General features: G+C 32.9%; 2 protein-coding genes across 3 annotated transcripts; both read right to left on the minus strand.

The window, feature by feature from the left end:
* Positions 1–6,436: 6,436 nt before the first annotated feature.
* LOC128182148 (coadhesin-like) lies at positions 6,437–21,118 on the minus strand. The gene is made up of 13 exons (XM_052850760.1): positions 21,060–21,118; positions 20,719–20,927; positions 15,121–15,264; positions 14,208–14,378; positions 13,786–13,950; positions 13,453–13,620; positions 11,824–11,988; positions 11,371–11,541; positions 10,960–11,109; positions 10,210–10,380; positions 9,326–9,526; positions 8,989–9,146; positions 6,437–6,631 (listed from the first exon to the last, which is right to left on the minus strand). The coding sequence occupies exons 1-13, from the start codon at positions 21,116–21,118 to the stop codon at positions 6,590–6,592; spliced, it is 1,974 nt and encodes a 657-aa protein (XP_052706720.1). The 3' UTR covers positions 6,437–6,589.
* On the minus strand, positions 20,922–23,657 carry LOC128180586 (uncharacterized). 2 transcript variants are annotated; one of them, XM_052848709.1, is made up of 5 exons: positions 23,551–23,657; positions 23,266–23,457; positions 23,051–23,169; positions 21,997–22,162; positions 20,922–21,312 (listed from the first exon to the last, which is right to left on the minus strand). In XM_052848709.1, the coding sequence occupies exons 1-5, from the start codon at positions 23,615–23,617 to the stop codon at positions 21,170–21,172; spliced, it is 687 nt and encodes a 228-aa protein (XP_052704669.1). In that variant the 5' UTR covers positions 23,618–23,657; the 3' UTR covers positions 20,922–21,169. The 2 variants fall into 2 exon arrangements, with proteins under 2 accessions (XP_052704669.1, XP_052704668.1); XM_052848708.1 differs by having other exon boundaries at positions 20,922–22,162.
* Positions 23,658–25,569: the final 1,912 nt, after the last annotated feature.

A 25,569-nucleotide genomic window follows, 5' to 3' on the forward strand; every position in this document is an offset into this window, starting at 1 on the left:
GCTTTAAACATTCAATAAATCTTTGGTCTGGTTTCGTAAGTTTACGTGGTCCGCTTTTGTTTCGCATTTTTTCGGTGCATGTTCCGTGCTCAACAAAACGTCGCCAGATTTTATTTACCGTTTTCACCGAAACTTTAAATATTTTTGCAGTGGCACTTAATGCTCCCCAGGGCACCTTACCACTTGCACTGTCACATCCACGGTCAATTAAATCCTGAATTAGCAAAGATCTAAAGTCAGTACTTAGTCCAATGCCTTGCTGGAACTCTCTTCCATACATGTTCCTTTTCGTGCACATAGTGTGATATTTAAAATGTTCACCAAAGAAATAAAAAAAAATTGATATATCAACCAGTTGGTATCAATTGTAAAGTTAATGAATATCCAATGGGATGAAGAAGTACAAGTACAAATTGTATACGGTCCTGGACGGGTACAAAAATTCAAAATACCCGATGTACCATGCACATATCACGAAATCATTTGTGACATACAGTGCCTCATTCCTATTCTAAGAAACATTGACTTTGGGGTTAAATACACCTTGACGACGAGGTCACGTGGATTATGATATACAGGAACATGTGCGTGGAGGAGGCATTCAGAGGCGAGTTCAACAGAGCAAGCGCTCGCGAGCGCTCGCCAAAATTCCAAATACCTGCAACACAAATTTTGGCGAGCGATCGCGAGCGCTTGCTCTGTTCAACTCGCCTCTGGTGTGCCAGACCAATCGCTGCAACAAATTTTAGGAGGTTCAAAATACAGACATACGTAGAAAACCAGCCACCTGTAGAAACTAAAAAAGAGGAGACACAGAAAGAATTGGTTAGAAACATTGCAAATATTACTAAAACCGATTTGGTTTGACTTTTCCGATCGCGTCGCGTTCAACTTGTTCAGCTACGTCATACATAAACAATACCCGCACCTTAACCACAGTTTTTTTTATTGGTGGATTCAGCTTACCGCTGATTGGCTGCTGGTTAACTAAGACTAAATTATGCACGGACAGAACAACAACATATCAGAGAATAAAAAATTCACATGGGTACTCGTGACTGTCGAAATTGGGCTATTTTTCGAAAGTGTTCACTTGTGATAAAACAATACATACGGTACATAACATATATAGCTGTAGCTCTGTGTATAAATTTTGGGTTAGAAAATATAAAGCTACAGTGCATACAATACTTACATGTACAAAAAAACTTTACGGCAATTTGCCGCGTATAAAAATAACACTTTTTTTTAAAAATATTTACATCATACCATACCACATTTTGTGCAAATAATCCATTTAAATAATTCTTCATTTAGTTTACTACTGTTAATAATTGTAGCTTTACCCGCCCCAAACTTTCCCCTATTAAACAACCTTTAACCGTACTCGGAAATCGGATCAAGAACTGTATTTTTTATGTATGTAAACAAACCAGTGTTCATGTATGGAGCGGGTGATCGGGGGTTCAGAGACAGGTAAAATAAAGAAATCTGCAGTAAATGGTTTGTGGATATTTTAGTATTTATATTTACACCGAAAGTGATAGGGCAACAGAAGAGAAACGAATCGGACACTTGCCTAATGAAGACGCACATGTACAAACCTCCTCGCACTCTCCACTTCCGTCTCGTTCTTTCACACCATCGTTTTATTGCCTGTCGATTGCCGATCGAAAGGTGTAGAAAATCGAGGAATTCATACCTATCACTTTGACTGGCAAGTTAGTAGGTAATACATGTGCATTATACATTTACGGTATTTACATGAAATGAACGCTTAGCACATGCAACTTTTAAATATTATATTTTTTATAACGCCCTACTCTGGACCGTAGCTTGAGGCTATGGTTTCACGCCCGTTTACACAGAGAGAGAGAGAGAGAGAGAGAGAGAATTTAGCACAGAATTTAAACATACGGGATAGTCGATTTTGAATGAATAATATTGGGGGGAAATAAACTGTTCTGAGAAATCCTTCAGCTCTGGCATTGCATAAGTGTATACTGATAACTCGGCCCAAAAATAGGAGTTAACCAATCATATAGTTTTCACACCGGCGGCGTGTATAATTTATGCATGACGTAGCTGACAGAAATGATCGTGACGCTATAGGAAAAGTTCAACCAAATCGGTTTTGATAATAAATCAGCGACAAGTAAGCAGTCCATGCCCCCTATATAAGACCCCCATGCAGATTCTAATTGATGAGCCGGAAGATTCTGTCAATATTAAAAAGGTAGAATTAGAGAGTGCACACGAACATCTTGCTCAATTAGAACTAAAATACTCAAATCCTGGTTTAAAGCCCGATAAAACAAAGGGTCAATGTGGGCAGTGCCATTTGCGCCTTGGACACACCAAGAGAAATTGTGATTACGGAGTATGTGAAGGACCACACATATGTGGTGACATAGATAAACATGATATTGAGAAAAAGCAATTGTTAGACGCGTCGCAAAATGTCAAAACAATTAACAGAGACTTAGAAAAGTTGAAACAAAGTCTTGTATCAAAAAAAGGAATACACAAAGAAACCTGTCAGTCTTTTTTAAGTCAAGTTATTCCCCACCTTGTCAATACCGATATCGACAAATATTATCCTGTGGGATCCTTTGGCCTACGGGCCTTAAATATGACGGCTGTTCAGTCAGACATGGCAATTTTAGAAAAATATTACCGCGGAAAAGTACCCCGAAATCTAGAAGTGGAGTGTGTGCGTTTTCAAAGATAATCAAACAGAAATTGATCTTAAAAATTTCAAAGACCCTGTAAGAAGTTTCATGGAGAAAAAAGGTGTTAGCTTTCCATCTTTTCCACAGGATACCCGTAAAAGCGAAAAACTACTTGTACCACTAGATTCTGGAATTCGATTTACGTCTGAATGTCGTAATTGCACCCAAAATCCCGTCAACCACGTGAACGATCAAGATGATCTCCCCCTGAAGAAAAGAAAACTTTAAGACTTCGATATTCTTCGTTATTACTTTTCTGGTTGATTTAAAATATTAAAAAAAAGTGTGTTTATCATGTAAGACACCTAGTCTAGACATTTAATTTCAATAAACTAACAGGTAGTTACTTAAATACTATACGAATTTTGTTTTATTCAGTATTCCTTTAAAATGTTAACTAATACAATACATGTAAAATGGGATTAAAAGAAGTATTCGTTGATTCCAGTTATATTTCATTTAAGAATTCTCTCTCTCTCTCTCTCTCTCTCTCTCTCTCTCTCTCTCTCTCTCTCTCTCTCTCTCGTAATGGCTACAAAAGATTGCTTTTAAAATTGCAAGTTTTACGTATATCACCTAATTACCAATTTTACTCAAATGTAAAATATTTGCTTTGCCCAAAATGCAATGCCTAAAAATAAAATGTACGACTTTGAATTTTACTTTTGCCAAGATTTTTCAATATTTTTAAGGGGATTCATTTTTTTCTTAATTTCATAAAATTGAATGAGACATGTCCATTTATCAGCAACAAATTAAGAAAGCGCAATTACACATTAATTTAGAAATGACATATGGGAAAAGATATAATGTCCGGGTAGCACTGTGGTAAGCGCATTCGCATATCACCACTGCGATCCGAGTACGATCCATGTGATGAGTAGTGGTTTCACGTGAGAGGGTATGGTGGTCGCCCGCTCGGACACGTTGGTTTTCTCCGTGTACTCTGGCTTCCTCTCAATTTTATACACTGAGTGGACTAGAAGACGTCATCAGTTCCTTATACGTTCCAGTGGGTGAACACAGTCAATCGTTTTTGCTTTCTTCGGGATCGGTGGGCGTTACCTTTTGCAATGCTATTGTTCAAAGACAGGCTTAAAACTTTTCATCTAGAAGAGAAATTTTACCACCTGTTTGAAATCGATTGTAATTATTTTCTAATACAACACGATCATTTGACATGATATTTTGTATTTTTAAGCAAGGTATAAGTAACAGTTCATTATTAAATGCATGAAATATTTTTGGGAGTTGATTTTAATAAACTCTCCTATGCAGTTACTCTGGCAAACCGAAAGTGAAGCAGATTTTGGACCTAAGCACAAATCATCACCGCTGATAAGACTCGGAACTTAAAAATAAAAGAAAACAATTCGATGTAATGTATGCTGTACCATTTTTTTCAAGGAAACGTATTTATAAATACCTTGAAAATAGTCAGATTTTTTACAGTACGAACAATTTATTTTTTTATAGTCGTATGTATTCCTACACCGGAGTTCAATATACTCTCGTTCAACCAGACGCTCGGCTGTATCCGTAAATCTCCGACAAGCAGAGAGTCTCTCTTGGTAGTCGGAGATTAACGGAGACAGTTAAGAGACTAGAGTTCAATATTGCATGGATCCAGACATGTACAATTTTTAGAAACATTTCGATTACTGATACACAGTTCGATTGAATTAATTCTATCTTTAAATATTACACAGCATGATTCATATGGGTTTTCTTGAAATCCTTGTCGGAAAAGTTCGAGAATTCATATTATAAAAATTGTGCGTAATTCAAATACAGATTAGAAACTACTTGCCATGCAAAATAACATATCGTAGATTTTAAAATTGATAATAATCGATAAAAGCAACTCCTGACAGTACTTCAGTACTTTGATATTATGTCAAGGTAGTCACACCAATTTCATTATTGTTTTATGCTTATGTAGATAACGCATCAGCGAAATCAGGCAAAAACGATCTTTTGTACAAAATTTTTTACTATGATCTTGATACCAATATCAAAGTTATATTTTAATGATTTTTATTTTTGAAAAAATAAGCATTCGGATTTGGCGCATTTTTTACGTTCGTTTCTTATCATTTACAAAATTGTGTGATCATCTGTACTAAAAAATGAACTTTTTTATATCTGGAAACTATTGTTTTGCCTTGCATTAAATTAAACATGCTTACGGCGATACTATATTTTAGCGCGTTTTTGGAGGGACCGGTAAAGTAAAGTCGTTCCAATGGTTCAATCCAAAATTGTAAGTAAAAGGCCACTCATGTGTATTATGGGATGGGATCTCATCCTTAATTAAAATCACGATTTTTAAGAATTACCGGAAATTGAATGTGACCTTCATTTTTACTATTAAACTGGTACAAAACAGTACGGTATTATTTAGGGGTAAACACTCGGTGCGGGTATTACTGTCTAATGACAGCATCTAGTTTAATCTGTTATGTAACAACAACTTTTACCCACAGGTACTTTAAATTATTTCTTCAGTCTTTCATCTAGGTGTGCTTTTTTTAAAAAAAAAAAAAGGTACTATTCTTTTAGATCATTTGATAATGTGATGGTTATGTCATGTGTTTATGTGTCAAGTGACGTGAAGACAAAAATAAGGTTAATACATATATTAACATTAATGATTTGTTACATATCGTTTAGTCAGTAAACAGACAAAACTAAAATAGGACTTTATAATTAATTGTAAAAAATTATTTCTGGCATTTCAAAAAATATATAAATTATATTTTTTATTATATATCAATATTTTATTTGATATAAAATTACATATTAAACTATATATCATATATTAAGAAATAAATCTAAATATATATTTCTGATAGGATCAATGGCTACGCCTTCGCTTCAGTTATAACTGTTATTTTTTGTATGTAAAGTGTGTGTAATTAAAGATACTGCAATTATTTAAGCATTGAATCATAGATACCCTGTGTGTAATACAGTGTTATTAATACCGCAGCTTTCAACACACTTTACAACCAAAAAAATGTGGAATGTAATTATATAACCGTAACACACACAGAGTACTCAACGATTAAAATAACTGGTTTTATTATGACGTCAAAAAGATTGAAAGCTGTAAAATGCAACGTCACCAGCGAGAATGAAAGTTCACGGGTGTGGCTGTTATAGTGGTTCTTCCATTAATTTGAACTTACCCTAAGGATAAAACAGAAATTATGATGTATATATCATATTTGCAGACAATGCAAGAAGTTTTAAAAAAATATAAATATAATTATCAAATTATTAATTTTTGAAAGATATAGTATCATAACTGCACAAGTTTTCATAACGAGCGTTACTTAATTTGTATTCACACACCGCTTCAGTGATTAGTGATTGATATCTTTCGAAAAATAATGATTCAATGCTTAAATAACACACGTTAGCGCGATAACTGGTTTGTAGTCTTCTCATCTGATATGAGTCACATTCTTCTTGAACTTTAAAATGATATTTCTAATAATTTTAAGTGAGCCAAGTCCGAAGAGCAATTAAGATTGTTCTTCGTTGAAGAACCTTAGTACATTGTACAGTAGTGCATTTCACCAGTCTTCATTGTAAGTTGTAAGAATAAACTATTTTTTCAAAAACTTTTAGACCCTCTTTATTCAAAATAAGGCTGCAGCATTTATATATAATTGAAATAACATAATAACAACAAGAAATTTCGCTATACATGTATTTAATAGGAAAAGAATGTAAATAATTTGTAGAAACTAGTGTTATACATAAAAAATAGAAAAAAAAGAAAAATAAATCAGTTTCTGAATCCTAGGTCTTTGAAGTACTAGTAGTTCTGTCGTCTGTTAACAATAGTGTCATTCGTTTATACTGTGATAGACGACGCGTGATTGTCTTCTCTAAAAAAGAACAAAATACAGAATACATTTAAAATTAATCATAGTTAAACTATTTTTTGTGTGCATTTGATAAAAAAAAATCATATTAATTTTTATTTCTTATGTGGCTTGTAACAAGAGGTTTGATTGACTAAAGAGCCGGGCTGGGTTTCACAAAAGTATCATAAGATTTGTCATAAGACAGATCTTAAGATTGTCATAAGATCTGACTTATGACAATCATAAGATCTATCACTTGCGTTTCACAAAACAATCTTAAGTGCTATAAATCTTAAGATATGTTTATACTTGTATATACTTTTTAAACATATACAACTTTTAATGCGATACGTTAAAAAAGATGCGCTCACACTGGGATTATTTTCATTTCATTATTTATCTATTAATATTTTGATTTTTAAAACATATTCAACTTATCTAAACAATTTTCATATGTTTTACCTTAAGTTTTTTAAAAATATACTTAATTGCATTTATTGCTGTATTCATAAGTGTTTTTTTCGAAAGTAAGGGAATTGTTGTCTTGCTATACTAGTATTCAATGTACGCACATGGAATACAATTTTGAAAAAAAATATTAAAATCTAAAATTTTAACAAAAAATAAGAGATATAAAATATATTGTAATCATATCATTACAAGTAATGTGATCCACCCCTGCCTTTGTGTCTATTCAAGAAAAAAAACCAAAGCATGATGTTTGAATGCACTCAGTTGTAACCAGTAAGCGGGTAGGAAATCGAAAGTCCGTGCGGTCAGAAAAACAAAATTATGTGAGCTCGCTGCAGAAATATCTGTTTTAACAGATGAAGTTGAAATTAAGTAAGAAAGACATTCTTTTTTCAAAACAAAACTCCACTGTCTCAAATGTATCAGAAAACGCGGTAGTCGAAACTTATCTATGATATCTACGTCGTCCATACAGTCCAAGGGATTATTTCTATCTCTAAACACCCGTTCTCTTCTTAATTGTCTTCTGTTTTGAATCAAAACAAAGGCCGCCGCAATGTTAAGTTTGGACTTATGACATGTATATGGTGGTCTTACGATTAAGACGGATCTTATGATAATCATAAGATATGACAGTTTTGTGAAACAGCAGTGATGAAAACTTACGACAAAGTTTGGTCTTAAGACAGATCTTAGTCATAAGATTGTTTTGTGAAACGGGCCCCCGGTTTCTAAACACCCAGCTTGAGCTGGAGGAAAATAACGTGACGTCATAATGCATAAAAAGTGACGTCACATACATTACATGAAAAATAAATTCGTTATCAAGGTTTAATGAGGTATATTTACATTCTACTGTGTTTTTCCATTAAATTCTGTGATCTTCAAATGCCTCTAAATGCAACAAGTAGTCAAAAGTCAAATTGACGAGTTTTATTATGACGTCACAAACGTTGAACGCTGTAAACTGCAAAGTCACAAGCGAAAATCAAAGTGCACGCTCGTGGCTGTTACTGTGGCTCTTCCATTAATATTAACTTACCCTTAGGATAAGATCGGAATTTTAAGGTATAATTCACATTTGCAGACAAGGCAAGAAGTTAAAAAATGTAAATATAAGCATTAAATCATGATTTTTTGAAGTATACACTCTCATAACTGCCGCGGTGTGTGCATACAAATTTTCATATGAAAATTTGTATGCACACACCGCGGCAGTTATGAGAGTGTATACTTCAAAAAATCAAGATTCAATGCTAAAGTGTACGGGGATTTACCCCGGATTGTAAATATAGCACGCCAAATTCTCAAAAATGAGCTAAACATAGTTTCACATTTGATAAACTACGTTTATCGACTGGTTACTAAAGTTTACGAAATTCAAACTATAGTACACGAATTGTAAACTATAGTTTTCATCTGTAAAACTTTATTTCACGGTTGTAAACTATAGTTATATACAATATGATAATCTAAGTTTATCTAACTGCAAATAACGCTAACGATAGATTTTGCTGATAAATATTGATTCACATTTGTAAACTATAATTTACATTCATTAACTATGGCTAAGAGTTGTTAATGATAGTTTCACACTCTTGAAACTATATTTGTTAGATAAACTATGTTTTGCAATCGCAAATAGTTGTTTCCAGTGTTAATTATAGTTTTACACTTCTAAAACATAGATGATCGCTTTAATTATTGTTGACAGATGTGAAATACAGATTATCGTCGTTAACTATTGTTTTATGTCCGTAAACTAAACTAGTGTATAAAAAGTAAACATAGCTTATGGACTGTGAAACTATGATTAGCTCATTTATGTGAATTTGGTGTGCCATATGTAAAACCCCGCACACCCTTGATTTAACCTGGATAGCTAATAGTGTTGTTAATATTCTTACCAGTTTTATAACAACAAGGAGAGAAGCTACAATCATAACCCCACCAATAAAACTAGAACCCAGCAAGACCCATCTCTTGGTATTCGTTTCCAAGGAAATATTAGTCAGGCGAGTAGACTCTGCATTCACTACAACAGACCTCTTCGTTCTGAGTAACCCTGTTGAAAAAGTAAAACCAAACAAAGTCACCAAAGAAAAATTGTGAACATTAATGCGGACAAAGAAAAGCAGATGTACCATTATTAATGCTAGTAAATAAAACAAATATAATACATCGACTACATATGAATTTCTAAACTTGATAAAGAATCATTTTGATTGGAAAAAAATTCTTCACTGTTTGTTTTAGGCGTTGTTATGGGAGAAGGGCACGTTGTGGAGTTGTACAAGCATTGTTTCGCATGATCGTCCCAAACTAGATTCGTAGGGCAGGTGCGTTTGTAAAAATTCTGGTTTGAACAAGTCACATATCCGTTGCAGGTTTCACAGGACTGATAATGGCCGTCTAACAAGTGCTTACAGTTGCTAACACAGGAACCTTTTAAAGAATTGAGAACTACTGTAGTTACCTTGAAAATCATATAACGTCCATTTGATAAATTGTGTTATACAAACAAATTCGCATAACACAAATTAGTACGTTCAAATGTAAAATTAGAGAAATTGTGATGTAGATATTGGCAGAGTAACAATTCATTTTGCTTTTTTGTTCAAGTTAATTGGTAAAATCATTTTTTAAACTCTCATATGTGTCATGAAAATAAAAACATGTTAATTAAGTCAATGAATTTCAACTTTTCTAATTGATCATTTGAGAAAATAGTACTGTATCAGAATGAAAATAGAGTTTACCCGGGACGGTAGCCCACATTCCGCATCACATCAAAATTATTGACACGGGCCAGCATATATCTTGAGCTTGGGTTTTTTATATATACATATATACTGTATAAAAGATAATTTTCGCGCGATGTTATTTTCGCCCTATTACACAAGCAAACGTTTGACATCGTTTTGAAATGGCCCAGGTTCAGTTGTTTTATAAGAGAGATATATTTGAGACATTGGAATTCGCCAAGTATTAAATACGTGCTGACAACAAGAACGAAAGTGGCGAAAATACATGTAAAACGGGTGCAAATATTTCCCTTTAAACTGTAGTCAGATAAAAAAAAATAGAACATATAAATTCTACACTAGGCAAAATGAAATCTAACGTACCAATACATTGAACCTTTGAACAATTTTTAGTTTCAGTTTCCCTCGTGAAACATTTGTATTTTATCCGTAAAGCTATTGGAAGTTCACAGGAGCGCGTCCTTCTTTGCACTCCAAAACCACAGGTGACTGAGCAATCCGACCAGGCAGTCCAGACAGGATCAGGCCAGGTTCCTGTAATTAAGCGTTTTTAAAAAAAATGCAGTCCTAAGCGTTATTAATCGAAAATAAAACGGAATTTCATTCTCATTTAAATTTTTGAACATCAATATTTATGGATTTGTGAATATTTAAAAAGTTTCTGAAGATCTACAGAATCGTGTAGGGGAGTGCTGCCTCAAAAAATGTTCTACATCATTGAACAATCGATTCTTCTATTCAACTCAACAACCATTTTCACTACAAGCAAATATTGATGAAAACGCAGTCGCCTTTATAATTATCAACATTAAATTCAATTTATCAACCTAAATACAACATCTATTTAAATCCAAAAATGTCAATATCTAATATGCTCATACTTTAATTGCACACCTCCGAGTCACTTAAAGCAACGACAAGCCCCTTACATTTGCTTTAATTCAAAAACTTTTTTCTTTAAAACGATGTTTTCAGACTACAAGCAACAAACAAAAATCATGACAGTGTTATATATATTTTTTTCGAAAAGCATGATGATGGCACATGAATTGCACACACAAGAAATGTGATATACAATGTAACTTTTGCTGCAATATTAACTATGTTAAATACCTGGACAGCCAAAACACGTTTCCCCTTCAATAAATGTCCCATGACACGTTCCTCCATGTTGGGGAGGAGGGTTGTTACATTCCCGGATACGAGAGCGGCTATTTACACAGCATTCACTCGACATTGACCATGGTCCCCAATTTCCATCAACTTTCAATATTCAAAAATGTTATTAATCTAACATTTTAATGCAAGGTATTAACTAAAAGTAGTTTAATAATAAACAAAGACCATCAACATTATGGTAAAGTCATACATTGAATTGGTAAAAGCAAATCAACGGTTAAATGAAGTCTAAAAAATTCAATCATTCAGAGATAAAGTCAATTTAAAGAAATTAAAGGCAAATCATTCGTTAATACATTGTGCATGATTCAATATTAAATCCCCCCCCCCAAAAAATATTCATACTTGGACATTCTCGTTTTTTGCATGGCTTTTTCTGTTCGTCTTTAAAGGTACAGTTGAATTGAATTTGTTCGGCAGGTGTTAGATCACACTCTCTGAATCTGCTCTGTTCTCCGCTTCCACAAGATACTGAACACTGTCCCCAAGCTGTCCAAGGGGTCAAAGTTTTTCCTCCTGTTAATAGAAATAAAACATCCCAGACAATTGTATTGTATTTCAATTGACATATATATATTTCCTTACTTTCAATGAATACAACATTTGTTCAAACACTTTGATACTCTTCCAACATGAGAGGATAAACAATTGCAAGTGAATATGTTACCTGGACATCAGATAGAATTACGAGACTTAATGTATACTGTAATAGTAAACAATTAATCAAGAATTGTGTCTTCTTTAAATTCGTGAACGGTATCAAATATTGAGCGAGATATGAAACATTTATTTGTTCACCTGGACAACCGATACATTTCCTAGATTCCAGTCCCACTCCCGGACAATCTTTGCCTCCATGTTGTGGGGGCGGATTTGTACATGTTCTTATCCTTGTTTCCTCGCCATGTCCACAAGTTTTAGAACAGTCACTCCATGTAGACCAATCGGACCAAACCCCATCAACTGTACAATGTAAGTTTGAAAGTATGACAACATGTTTACAGCATAGCTTTATACTCGTGATTTTTTTGCATCAATATTGAACATTCTTGATTTACATTTACTTTATCATCGGCCGCCAAAATTATATGAAAGTTACAACTTTCATTCATTGATTGCTGTATTAGTATATATCTGCTATTGGCCTTTCAGAAAAAAAGTCAAATTTAAAACCTATCTTAAAAAACAGGCTAAAACAAAATAATAAAAAGCAATTTTTTCGTAATAAAGCAGGTGCAATATCAACATATTGGTGAGTGTAAACATAACCCATAGTTATATTCAGGACATAAGTCTCATCAGGTCCAATGTTTTCATTATGTTGGGGTTGTTTTGTGTGTAAAATTGTAAGGTTTTTTAATTTTTTTTAAATTAACATTTATTAATTGTACTTTCATAAACAATTTTAAGATATATACAGGTTTTACAATGATTTTTTTTCTTTCATCAATCATTCATACGTGTACACACATTCACATCAGTAAAGTAATATGCTTTAAATTTTACACAGGTAAATGGAATAACTTAATCAATTACTGCTCTTGATACAAAAAAATATATATGAAATAGAACACTCCTAGTTTTGTTCAAAAATATTTTTCCAGAGCGACCACTTGTTATCAAAAATTAACAATTTTGAATTGTGTATTGGTACACACCTTTCAATGTAATATTTCATTCTTAAATGACTTAGAAGGCCACACAAATTTGGAATTCTACTGTGCAACAAGCATAAAAAAATGTACTGTTTGCAACATAATATAATAAAATTTATTACCTTGTTATTAACATTTAATGGAGTCTTGCCTAAAATAATATAAGTAATATTAAAACCGACTCTCTTAGAGGTTGTTGTGTATACATGTAAGCTAAAATTTCTTCACAGAGGTAATATTTTTTCACGCATAACAAACATATGCATTATAGTTTTTTATATCAGTGCCACAAAATCTACAACAGTCATTGGTTTTAATTTTGATTTGTTTAAGGTAGTAACATACAAGAAGAATCCTTTTAAGGATTCTGTACTGTAACCATTGTGAAGAGGAATCCATATCAATTTTAAAACAAATTTTAAACACATCTTGTATACGAATATAATCAAGTCCATTGGAGATAATTCTTCATTCCATTTGTATACTGAAGTGGGAACAATATTGTTCTTGTTACTACAATTATAAATCACTTTTGTTCATTTCTCATTTAGTAAAATATTTTCAAAATAAAAAGGTATTTTTTAGTAATGTTTTTCTTTGTTAACATATTGTTGCCGGTGGCATATATTTTATAGGTGCAAAAAATATGTCCACACATTCTTAATATAAATGCAAGATACGAATTGATCATGTTAAGAATCTTGTTACCTTTCAAATAATTAATACTAAAGAAAAACGATACAATCACCAATATTTGCGGTGTTGTACGTACTAGGACATTCTATATTTGTATTGCATCCTCTTTCTTCCTTCTCTTCATAACCACACAGATGTTTATCATCATTTTTAAGATCACATCTTCTGCTTCTGGACTGAATTCCGTTACCACATGTTACAGAACAAGTGGACCATGGGCTCCAAAGTGTAAGTTCCTTTTTAACTGGAAAAAAATGAAAAGTTGCAAACATTTAGGAAATACCATCTCCCATTTGTTCCTGTGCAGGTATTTAAAAGGCGGAATTCTTCGACGATAACTTGCGAGAATTCATTTATAATGAATATAATAAACTCTGTGCTTTATACAAGATTTACAAAAGAAGCATACATGGACACCCGATGCACTCCTGGCGTTGCCTCTCGTCACCCTCGCAGTCCTTCCCATTGTGTTCAGGTTTGGGGTTGTTACATTCCCGGCTGCGCCATTGTTCACCTTTCCCGCACTCTGATGAACAGTTTCCCCATGGACTCCAAGATGACCAATTGCCGTCAACTAAATAAAACATCAATTTAAAAAAAAAAGCAAAATATGTGTCTAAACATTTTATTTTATTGCTTGGTCATTCATTTTACATATATATATATATATATATATATATATATATATATATATATATATATATATATATATATATATATATATATATATATATATATATATATATATATATACATATATATATATATATATATATATATATATATATATATATATATATATATATATATATATATATATATATAGTGTACCTGGACAGGGATTTGTGTTACACGATTTAGATTCGACAGCATCTCCCACGCAATCGCTCCCGCCGTGTTTAGGTGCTGGGTTTGTACATTCGCGACTCCGTTGTATGGTACCCCCTTCACATGTGACAGGACACTGGCTCCAAACACCCCATGACGCCCAATTTCCATCGACTTTAAGTAACAAAGAACAGGTAGCATTGCGGTCAGAACGAAAAGATAGAGCAGATAACCAATATCATGCATACTGATCGGAAAGAGCGGTCGAAAAAGACCCACACCTTAATTTTTCTAGATGTGATTTTTTTCAAGTCAAGACTCTTATTTAGTAAAGAAAATTTCATGTATTTAAGCTTTAAAATTTGAATATTTTCTTGTATCTCTATACAGAGCTCTGTTACTTAACATTCGAAGACCCTACCTCACAAGATAGCAACTTAAATGTTTTGTTTAATTGTTTGTATCAATCGATTTGATTGTACATCATTTTATCTCATTGGTTAAAGTAGCAGCCTCGTGAACCATACAGAACCTGAGAGATTTTGACAGAATTAAATTTTTGGAAAGATATTTTTTAAATTAAAATCTGCCATTTTTTTTAAGAATTTGACTAATATGTACATTTAATCCATCATATTATCTATTAAATAGATCAAATAGATTTTTTCTGATTTTTAAGGAGATCAATTTCGTACAACAATTTTTTTTCAAAGTGTGTTGCCACAGATCATTTAGTCCTCAAAATACACAAACAGCGAATGATCGACGTCCATCGACTTTATTCTGGGCACAAAGTTAGGTTCTTGAGCGGACAAATTCCCAAAGCAACAACATATATAACTAACAAGTTTTCTTTAAAGAAGGTTTTAAGGAACTTGAGGACAGGAAGTAGAGACAAGTAAAATGCACGTCATACCTCTTGTGGATTTTTCACATAAAGTTGGCAAAGATTTTGTACAGAGTTGTGGGTATGTGATTTGATAAAGGGTGCCGTCATTATTGACCTTGACCGCAACACAGTGATTGGAATGAAGGTTGTCTACCAGATTTGAACCTTGACCTGTAAAAATATTGAAATTATATATTAACGTTTTTTTCTGCAATCATTGCTGCATGTACCTTTATGCATACAAAACACCTCTTCAGAAAGCATTTCGATGTTTAAATAGCATCTAAAATTGATAAGACGGGAAATACAGGGGCTAAAAAAGGTGAGAAAAGTAAAAAGACAACAGAATCAGATACAACTAAATAGCAAAGAATTACGCAGCTAGGCCTGAAAACAACCCATATATCAACTAGATCTAGCACTGTCTTAGATAAAACGCCTGGTAATTGCGCCAAAAAGAGCAGTAGAGAATCGCCCCATATGGCGCCCCCGAAATGGTCGACACAGATGAGTTGACGGCAATTCAAGAAAGTCTAAATGAAATTAAAGGAACAATGGTTAAAAAATCAGACATAGAAGAAATTGTTTCGGCTATATTGTTTAAATTGAGGGAAGAGATAAAAACTGAAATAAAAGAAGAAATCAGAGAGGAAATTAAAGCAGAAATCAAAGAAGAAATTGCAAACGAGTTAGAGCAGAAACTACATGAAAATTCCAAACATTTCAATAATATGACGAAAGAAATGTCCGATGGGTTTAGTCTGGACTTAAATGATTTGCAGGAAAAATTTCACAAACAAGCTAGTGAGTTTAGAGAAATGGCTCAAAAATTGAAAAAGTGTCTATTCACGGCGGAAGCCGCACTAAAGCTCTCAAATAACAACCAACAATACTCGCAAAAAAACAACATAAAGTTCACCAACTGGAAAGAAAACAAAACGGAGAAACTTAGGGAGGACCTTAAACAGATCTTAAAATCAACTGTAGGCATTGAATTAGACCCATACGATGTATTGGAAATCCACAGAATCCCCGGAGGTGGGACACAGAATGGGCCGAGACATGTCATCGCCAAGTTTAGGAATTCCGAAACTAAAATAAGGATCATCCGCAAGAGGCAGGACGCTCAGTTAAAAAAACATTTCTTTATGCACGACCACCTTACAACAATGAACGGGCATCTTATACGCGACCTAAACAACGACGACAGAATCGACCAGGCCTGGTATTTCAACGGAAAAGTATTCGCTTTGGATACTAAGGGTAAAAGACACAAATTCGATGTGTTGGACCAAATAGGTGACAAACTGAGGACCTGAAGAGACACTTTAATGATCAGCAGGATGCGGCGGTAGCAGGTGCGCGATAAGTATCGGGATCGGTGTACATGTGTTCAGTGGACAAAATCGGGATCGGACTTCGCTTATGTTTACATGTGTGTGAGGTTTGTGTGCGAGGTGTGAGAATGTGTGCCAGATTTTTCAGATTTGTTTACAATGAGGTAAGAGGTTGTATATACTGTTTTGTTAATTTATCGTGACTGATACTTTAAAAATAGCGACAGTGAATTGTCAAGGTCTAGCAACTGCTTCTAAACGTAAAGATGTTTTAAATTTTTATAAGAAAAAGGGTTACTCAATTTTATGTCTCCAAGACACATATTTTACTGAAGATATTGAGCCATTTGTTGAAACACAGTGGGGTTATACATGCTTTTTTAATTCTTTCAAATCAAACACCAGAGGAGTGGCCATTATGTTTAACAATAATTTTGAATTCAAGGTCAATCAAACTCGTAGGGATAATGATGGTAATCTTCTGGCTCTTGATATGGTCATCGACGAAAACAAGGTAACTCTTATTTACATATATGGTCCAAATTCTGACACACCCACGTTTTATGATATGGTTAGAGATGTTTTGTTAGATTTTGATAATGAGTATATTTTTCTCTGTGGTGACTTTAATCTTGTTCTTAATCCCAGCATTGATACTGAAAATTACAAGGGCCTTAGTAACCCTAAGGCTTCTTCTTGAAATTATGTCTGACTTGCAACTTTCAGATTATTTTAGAATTTTAAATCCAATAAAAATGGTTTTTACTTGGAGAAAGAAACCCCCATTTAAGCAAGGGCGATTAGAATATATCCTCATTTCTGAAAATGTATCCAACCTTGTTGAAAATTTTGTTATTAAACCAGGTTATAGGTCAGATCACTCAGCTGTCATTTTAGAGTTTAAATTCAATACATTTCAACGAGGCAGAGGGCTGTGGAAATTCAACAATTCTTTATTAATTGACAAAATTTACATTCAAAAGGTCAAAGACACTATACAACACGTGCATAACCAATATAAAGGTACTTCCTCCGAATCCATTGAGGACCACAATTTCCTGGAAGTTCTGCTCATGGAAATTAGAGGTGTCACCATTTCATATTCTTCTTTTAAGAAAAAACAAAAGGACAAGCGAGAGAGGTCCTTGTTAGAAGATATAGAAAAATTAGAATCAAATCCTCATGTTAATATTGATCTTGTTAGTGAAAAAAATTGGAAGTAGAAAGTCTTAGGAAAGAAAAATTACAGGGACATGTTATAAGGTCACGTGCCAAATGGGTAGAAGAAGGGGAAAAGCCTACCAAATATTTCTGCAGCCTGGAATCTCGAAATTTTTTAAATAAAACTATTAAGAAGGTGGAGTTGGATGAAAATAATACTATTTATGATCAGTCTGAAATTTTACAGCAGGTAAAGATTTTTTACAAAAGTTTGTATACTTGTAGAGACTCTGAACACATTGATATAAATCTTACAGATATATTAAATCCTCTACATTTTCAGAGACTCGATAGAAAGACTTCATACTCCCTCGAGGGTAATATTACAGAAAAAGAAATTTCCTTAGTTTTAAAAAATATGAAAAATAACAAATCTCCAGGAAGCGATGGATTCACTGTTCAGTTCTTTAAATTTTTTTGGAGAGATCTAAAGTTGTACATTGTATCAGCTATAAATTGTATATTTAGTAAACAAGAGCTTCCTATTACTCAAAGACTCGGAATTATATCCTGTTTACCAAATGGTGATAAGCCAAGACAATTTTTAAAAAATTGGCGCCCAATTACCTTGCTAAATGTCATGTATAAACTTATCTCAGGGTGCATTAGTTTTAGAATAAGATCTACCCTTGATTATCTTATTTCAGAAACACAGTCTGGTTTTATGAAAGGCAGATACATAGGTGAAAACACAAGGTTTATATATGACCTTATGGCATATACAGAGTCATTAAAAATTCCTGGCTTACTTGTTCTCATAGATTTTGAAAAGGCATTTGATTCTATTGCATGGGAGTTTATTTACAAAGTTTTGCATTTTTGGGGGTTTGGAAAAAATATAATAAGCTGGGTTAAGATTTTAAATACAAACTTTAAAGCATCTATTTTGCAATGTGGATATCTGTCTGATCAATTTGACATACAGAGAGGTTGCAGACAAGGTGATCCGATTGCTCCATATTTAATTTTACTGTGTGCAGAGATCCTAGCCATACTTATCAAACAGAATACTGACATTAAGGGTAGTATAGTCAACGGTAAAGAACACAAGATAACTCAATATGCAGATGATACAACACTGACACTTGATGGTTCACCAGAGTCTCTTTTTAATTCTCTTGATACATTAGAGTTTTTCTCAAAGTTTTCTGGATTAAAAATTAACAGCTCAAAAACCAAGGTGGTTTGGATAGGCTCAAGAAAGTTCTCAGATCTGGTTTTTCACCATACTAGATGGAAACTCGATTGGGGTAGTACAACTTTTAATCTGTTAGGGATAGAATTCTGTGTAGAGTTAGATAAAATTACTGAATTAAATTACAACATACAACTGCCAAAGATTTTTTCAATGATTCAACAATGGAATAGAAGGGTTCTAACTCCTGTTGGTAGAGTAACTGTGGCAAAGACTTTAATTTTACCGAAATTGAATCATCTACTTATTTCCCTTCCCACACCCGATAAAGCATTTTTATCCTCTTTGAATACAGCAATATTTAATTTTATATGGAAATCTAAAGGTGATAAAGTAAAAAGAAAGATAGTTACTCAAGATTACATTAAAGGTGGTTTAAAATGCTGGAAGTCCATAATTCGTTTCTTCTCTCATGGATTAAAAGGTTAACTCTCAAACACAAACCATGGATGGATTTTTTTTTTGCAATTAACGGCAAAGATGTTACTATGAAAATGTTAGAGTTTGGGGATGATTTTATAAGAAAGATGATTAAGCAAAATAATGTTTTTTGGCAAGATGTTTTTCAATCATTGCTCCAGGTAGTGAACATGTTAAACAAACAGCCTGATTATATTAAGAAAAATATTATCAATGTTCCAATATGGCACAACTCTTGTATTACAGTTGCCAATAAATCTTTCTTTATTAATGTATTGTACCAACATGGTATAAAATTAATTGGAGATTTCTTATCTACAAATGGAGCTTTTTGACATACGATAATTTTTTACATACGTTTAACTTGCCTGATGTATATGTCATGCAATACATCAGTATAATTAGTGCTATTTCAAAGTTTTTAAAATCAGTCTTTGTTGAAAGAGTAAATATTGAAAAAAAATTGTACTCCTTTTTTACCAATGTATTTTGAAGTGATTTTATTGAATGAAAAATGTACTAAGGCAATTTATAAAACTTTGAACTATACTGAAGTGGTTCCAACTGCAATATCAAGATGGAATAATGAATTACCACTTGAACATAATTTGTGTATACAAGACTGTTTCAAAATATGTTTTATGACAACTAATGATACATCTGTTCAATGGCTACAGTACAGAATTCTACACAGAATTCTTCCAGTTAACTATTATTTTAAAAAAATCAAGATCATTGCAAATGACTGTTGTACTTTTTATAAAGAAGAAACAGAAACAATACAACATGTATTCTTTAGTTGTACTAATGTTTTACCCTTGTGGAATAATCTTAGCATGTCTATATATAGAAAAACAACAAAGAGGGTTGGATTCAATGTTATTAATATACTATTTGGAGAAAATTCTCTAAGTGTAGACAATAAACCTGTGAACTTCATAATTTTATATACAAAACAATTCATATTTATATGTCTGAAGCAGAATAAGATTCCAAACTATGTTGATCTATTATATTATTTGAGTTTTAAGTATAAGATAGAGAAATATGCATCAGTTCAAAATTTTCAACTTAGGAAATTTGAAAAATGCTGGTCACAGTGGGAAGATTTCTTTTGTCTATAATTATATAACTATATTATACAGAAGTGGAATTTGATAAGAATATTAGTATTTCATTTATTTATTTTTCTTATTATTTATTATTATTATTATTATTATTTTTTTCTTAGCCATTTAATATACAACCTCAGGTTCATTTACTTTTGATTTTTGAATGAGTGTAAGAATGAAAGTGGTATGAAAGAGTGATTATAATATTTAAAAAAAAGAAGTTTACATCAGTTGAATAGAAACTATGTATGTTTGAATCTGAAAAATGCAAATAAAAAAAAATTGATACATGTAAAATCGAATGAATTGAAGATATTGAATTTCTTTATTTTTCATTTACTTGGCGGGGTCCATTTCTCGATGCTCCTTCTATAGAATCCTGTCCACAATGAATAATACTTGACTGATTCCTTAAGACCATTATAATATCCATTGAAGTTTGCTTGCAGCTTGCCACACCGTTTGACGGCCTCTGTCCATGGTATTGTGTCGCTTATTGATATCTGTCCCGTCTGTAAAATATAAGAATCTTCTTTGCATTTCAAGAAGCTTGTTGGTAAACAAAGTATTCATCAAATTTAAGATATTATATTTTAAGCTGATCCAATGGATTGATTAAGCTACAAATTATGATTTAGCAGTAGAAGATTTAGTAAAGCAAAAATTTAAAATTATTTTGACATCAAAATTTGAAAGGATTCTTGTATCGTTATATAAAGTTTCTTTTTCGTGGGAGACATATAAAGTCTGAAAATGGTCACAACCACCCAACCCTATGAGAAGAAAAATGTTTATACCATACACCGGACCAAACTGTCCGAAAAAAACTTACTCTCACAGATCCTTCCAAGTCTGTTCAAGCAGGAAGAGTAGACGTGTCCAATGGGTTGCGTTCCAAAGAATCGAAAGCTGGCACAGTTCCCAAAGTTATTTTCTGAACAAAATATATACAACAAATAGGTATTTGATATGACATCGAAGTGATTCGATGCACACTTTAAAAATTCAATAAAATTTGAATTTTGTTTTTATTGTGTAACGTACATAGCAAGCTCTTTCATAGCTACATGCTCTTTATAGTAAATTTGTATGATATAATTATAATCTTTATTTTGATTACCTCCTTCTCTTGTACAGTTTGCAGTGAATAATATTGATTGCATTTAAAATGATAAAAAGGAATTGTGCGTTTTGGGGTTTTGTCAGACAAACTTTCTCTTACAAAATTTTAATTGTTATGTTGTACTCAATGAACTTCTGCAGATGACTCTAGAACAAATCATGCCAATTCTTCTACACACAGACTTGACAGGTAAAGTCTTATGACGAAAATTATGTATGAAAATGTTAATGTACCTTTTCATCAATACCTAAGGTTGACAAAGCTAGTTCCGTCTCCTCTCTTTTCTCCCTATCTCTTATTTTTTAATTAACTTAATATATCCATATAAATATAAATTTATTTTTGCAAACTTTTTATGGAGGCAAGAGAGAAAGGTCCAAATAAAACAAACCCCTTTATATCCATTTTTAAACGAAATTATGCGGCTGCATTGTATGCATATGGTCATTTGCTCTGGTTTGGTTTCACTGTAAAAATGAAATAGATTTTTCTTACCCGCTGCCACTGGCCTTGTTTGATGGTATTTGAATACAACCACACTTCCGGGATTTGGGGCGCCATAGAGTTCGTCAGGGTTGTTGGGAAAATCTTGGTAATAACACTGTTCGCTGCCCAATTTACGGTAGTTGTCAACGTTGTCATAGCAATAGCATGTCCGTTCCTGTATTCGAAATAGCGAAATATTTTCACTTAATTGATAACATATTCTAAGTTCTGTTGGGGTTGTTTTTGCAATCAAAAAATAAACTTCATGACTACTCCTGGAAGATGGTGAAATAACGCGGTCAAAATGTTTATATTATAGAACAGAAAGATAACTAGTACTGAAAAATAAAAATATCAACAGTTCTGATAATTATTTTAAAAATTGTTTCAAGCGATGTACGTTGATATTGTTTACAGGTAACATAAGATCTATCTGTAAGCGCTAGCCTCAAATATGTTCAATTCTTAAAATTTATTGATTTGTTCAATTTTTAAATTCTATTGGTTTAGTGTCCGCGTTTCAAACCTTCAATTTGCATCAATATTTAGATCTACAATTCCTTTTTATTTTATGGAATGGACCTGATGAGCTCCATACATTTATTCTTGTCAACATGTCTTACGAACGTAAATGGAAAACAAACTAATTTCAATCAGATTTGGAGTGATGACCCATTATACACTAGAAATATGATTTTTTTTCCCTAAACGCTGTACATTTTTACGACAATAATTTTTTTAATATGCATAAACTTGTGACCATAATCAGATATAGCATTTTTAAGGAAACGCTTTGTTGTGACTGAAATGGCTCTTTGGTTAGAGCACCAGAACTATCCTTTAAAGGTAAAGAGTTTGATATAACAAAAAATAATGTATTTTTATTTCTGTGTGTGTTAAATATTTCGATGTGATCATATTAAGAAAATGTGTTTTTGTGAATTTTTAAAGTGATTAAAGCAGATTTGAATTAAAAGAAATTAAATTGTATTTCATCATTAAATCAATAGGCATTTGCGCTATCTTATTTAAACATTCTAACATTTAAAATATGACAACTTACCGATACACCCATGGTAAAGTAGATTCTGAAACTGGCACAAAATAAATAACAGGAAAAGGTGGGAAACATCTCGTTGGAAATGTCGCGTTCTTCTGGAGCCGTGGGTGTCTCATAACAACCTGAAAATAAGATATTCAAGCTTGAACCCCTCTCTCTCTCTCTCTCTCTCTCTCTCTCTCTCTCTCTCTCTCTCTCTCTCTCTCTCTCTCTCTTACCGAGATGTGTAAACCAAGGTGTCTGTTGAACTCGAGCTCCGATCCAGAAGAACTGATCTTGAGGGTAGTTTGGGGGACGCTGAGGAACCTGAAAGCCTTTAACGCTGAAATCTCCGTCGTCCCAGGCCCCCAGCTGCTGGCAGCTTTGGGAAGACTGATCCCAAGTTCGAAGGGTATTATCATAGTAAGGTCCTAAAAATGAATTGGATTAATTTCTTATATGCCCTTCCATATAAATGCTCCAAAAACCATAAAATGCCTAAAAAAGACAAATCAAATTACTACCTCTGTCCGCAACTGCAATTACTATGAAGCAAGAAATCAGGAACAAAGCCCACGGTCCCCGCGCCATTTTGGGAACGTATCAATGAAACACCTTCCCCCTCTGCTTGACCAACAGGACAATGATCACCAAACGCCAAGTGCGGGGAGGGGATGTCCGTGTTACAGGGACAAGGATACCATGTAACCAACCCAGATAATTACGATAGGGTTACCGTGTACCCAAAACCAGTGCAATTACGGTTTCCAGGATTTATTCATAATGGTTTATAATGTCTTTACAAAAAAGTTCTTTGTTTTTCAGAAATCAGCAAAATCGTTCATAGTTTTTTGTTGATACAGATGATTTGAACAATTATGACAAAACATCTGTTTGAATATATCTTGATTTTGAACTATAGAAAATAAATTGATAATGTTTAAATATTTTCTCCTTTCAAAGTTTTTTTTCTTATTGTCTTCTTTTTTTGGGGGGGGGGGGGACCAAATCAATGGTCAAAAATTTATTTTTAAAATCAATGCTTAAGCATTCTGTTTGCAGCTGTCTTAAGATGACTTGATATCGGCTGAATCATATTTGATAACGAAGAACAAGGAAAAAAGATGTTTCCTTTATTATTATCAGAAAACTTGTTGTAATTATTAATAGATTAATGTAGACCAGCTTGTAACTATTAATAAAAACACGTTTATTATCTTAAAACATAACAATTAATCATTTCTTTTACAAGACGCTCTTGTAAATATTTACTAATACAATTTCAATATCTAGTAATCTACCATTACGCATCAATACTTATAAATTGAAGTATGAACAATTCTATTTTTACGTCATGTACTAGAATGTAAAAAGTAAATAGTTGACTCAATTGTACGCTGCTCAAAAAGTTTAGAAGCTCTGGCGATTTTTTAAAATAATCTACAGTCAAGAGATATAATAATTTGCCACTTCAAAATGGCCGCCGGACTTCGAATTTGCGCACCTTGATATTTGGGATGCACTAAATAATTAATAAATGACTATCTTACCTCAATACTTTATTAAATTGCCTTTCATCATAAAAACTTCAATTAGCCTTCCAGGAATGGTTGCATAAAGGTCCTCAATATAAGCGGTAGACATATTTTCCCAGGCAGTCCGAATTTCCGCCATGAATTGCTGTTTTGTGTTACAGAATTCGGCACAGTTTCCAGTGATCTTTTTATTTTTAACCAAATGTTCTCGATAATATTTAGGTCAGGAGACTGGGCAGGTCATGATGTTGTTATTATATTGTTATTGGCAATGTATTCCTTTACTAACTTGGCTCTATGTACTTGGCACGACAAATTGTACGCATTAACAAGTAACAGGTCGGGTTGTGACAGGAATCGTCTGATTTCTTGCTACATCCGGGAGTTAAAATCGGGGGGTTTACACACAAGGAGGGGGTTAGGCGGTGTTGACGGTCATGTCCATTTTTATTTTGGGGGGGGGGTAGGTATGTTGCATCATGCATCTTTGCCTCAAAAATAAAAATTATGAATATAGCTTTACAGTATGAGTATATGTATGCTTAGAGATTATAAAAACCATTTGATAAACATCTGTGTCGAAATTGCATGTTAAATCTACAGAATTGTTTATAACAATAAGTGCTTGAAAACATGCTTTATTTTTGTTTTTGTTTTGTTTTGGATGATATCCTTTCAATTCTACAATGTTGTTTATAGTTATTGACTCTAAAATAATTAAATTCATAAACATGCATTTACTAAGTAATTTCGAATATATAGTAGATAACATTGATTTACAATATAAAAAGCAAAAGCAAAAAGGAATTTAACTATTAAATCTTCCAGACTCTTTAATGAACTTTTGAACATATGCAATGATGCAATAATGTTAATGCCTCATTGTCTATAATACAGTGCCCATGAGAATGTGAGGAGTGCGATGCATTATGTCCTTTGAAAATCAGTACTGAGATTTTTAAAAATGTCCTACGTTTGAATTTATATCAATTTGTATTAAGTTTAATC

Source organism: Crassostrea angulata, chromosome 4, assembly GCF_025612915.1.
Source record: "Crassostrea angulata isolate pt1a10 chromosome 4, ASM2561291v2, whole genome shotgun sequence".
Classification (NCBI taxonomy): Eukaryota; Metazoa; Mollusca; class Bivalvia; order Ostreida; family Ostreidae; genus Magallana; species Magallana angulata.

Bases quoted from the DNA above. Each gene is read 5' to 3' on its own strand.
- LOC128182148 (XM_052850760.1), bottom strand. From the start codon at position 21,118: ATGTCTCCCACGAAAAAGAAACTTTATATAACGATACAAGAATCCTTT. The intron at 9,147-9,325 runs GTGAAGAATTTT...CTTTTTCAACAG, and splicing joins AACAACGCCTAAAACAAACA to GGTTACTCAGAACGAAGAGG. The intron at 6,632-8,988 runs GTAAGAATATTA...GTTCTTTTTTAG, and splicing joins TCCTTGTTGTTATAAAACTG to AGAAGACAATCACGCGTCGT.
- LOC128180586 (XM_052848708.1), bottom strand. From the start codon at position 23,617: ATGGCGCGGGGACCGTGGGCTTTGTTCCTGATTTCTTGCTTCATAGTA. The intron at 23,458-23,550 runs GTAGTAATTTGA...ATTCATTTTTAG, and splicing joins AATTGCAGTTGCGGACAGAG to GACCTTACTATGATAATACC. The intron at 23,170-23,265 runs GTAAGAGAGAGA...TCTTATTTTCAG, and splicing joins ACCTTGGTTTACACATCTCG to GTTGTTATGAGACACCCACG.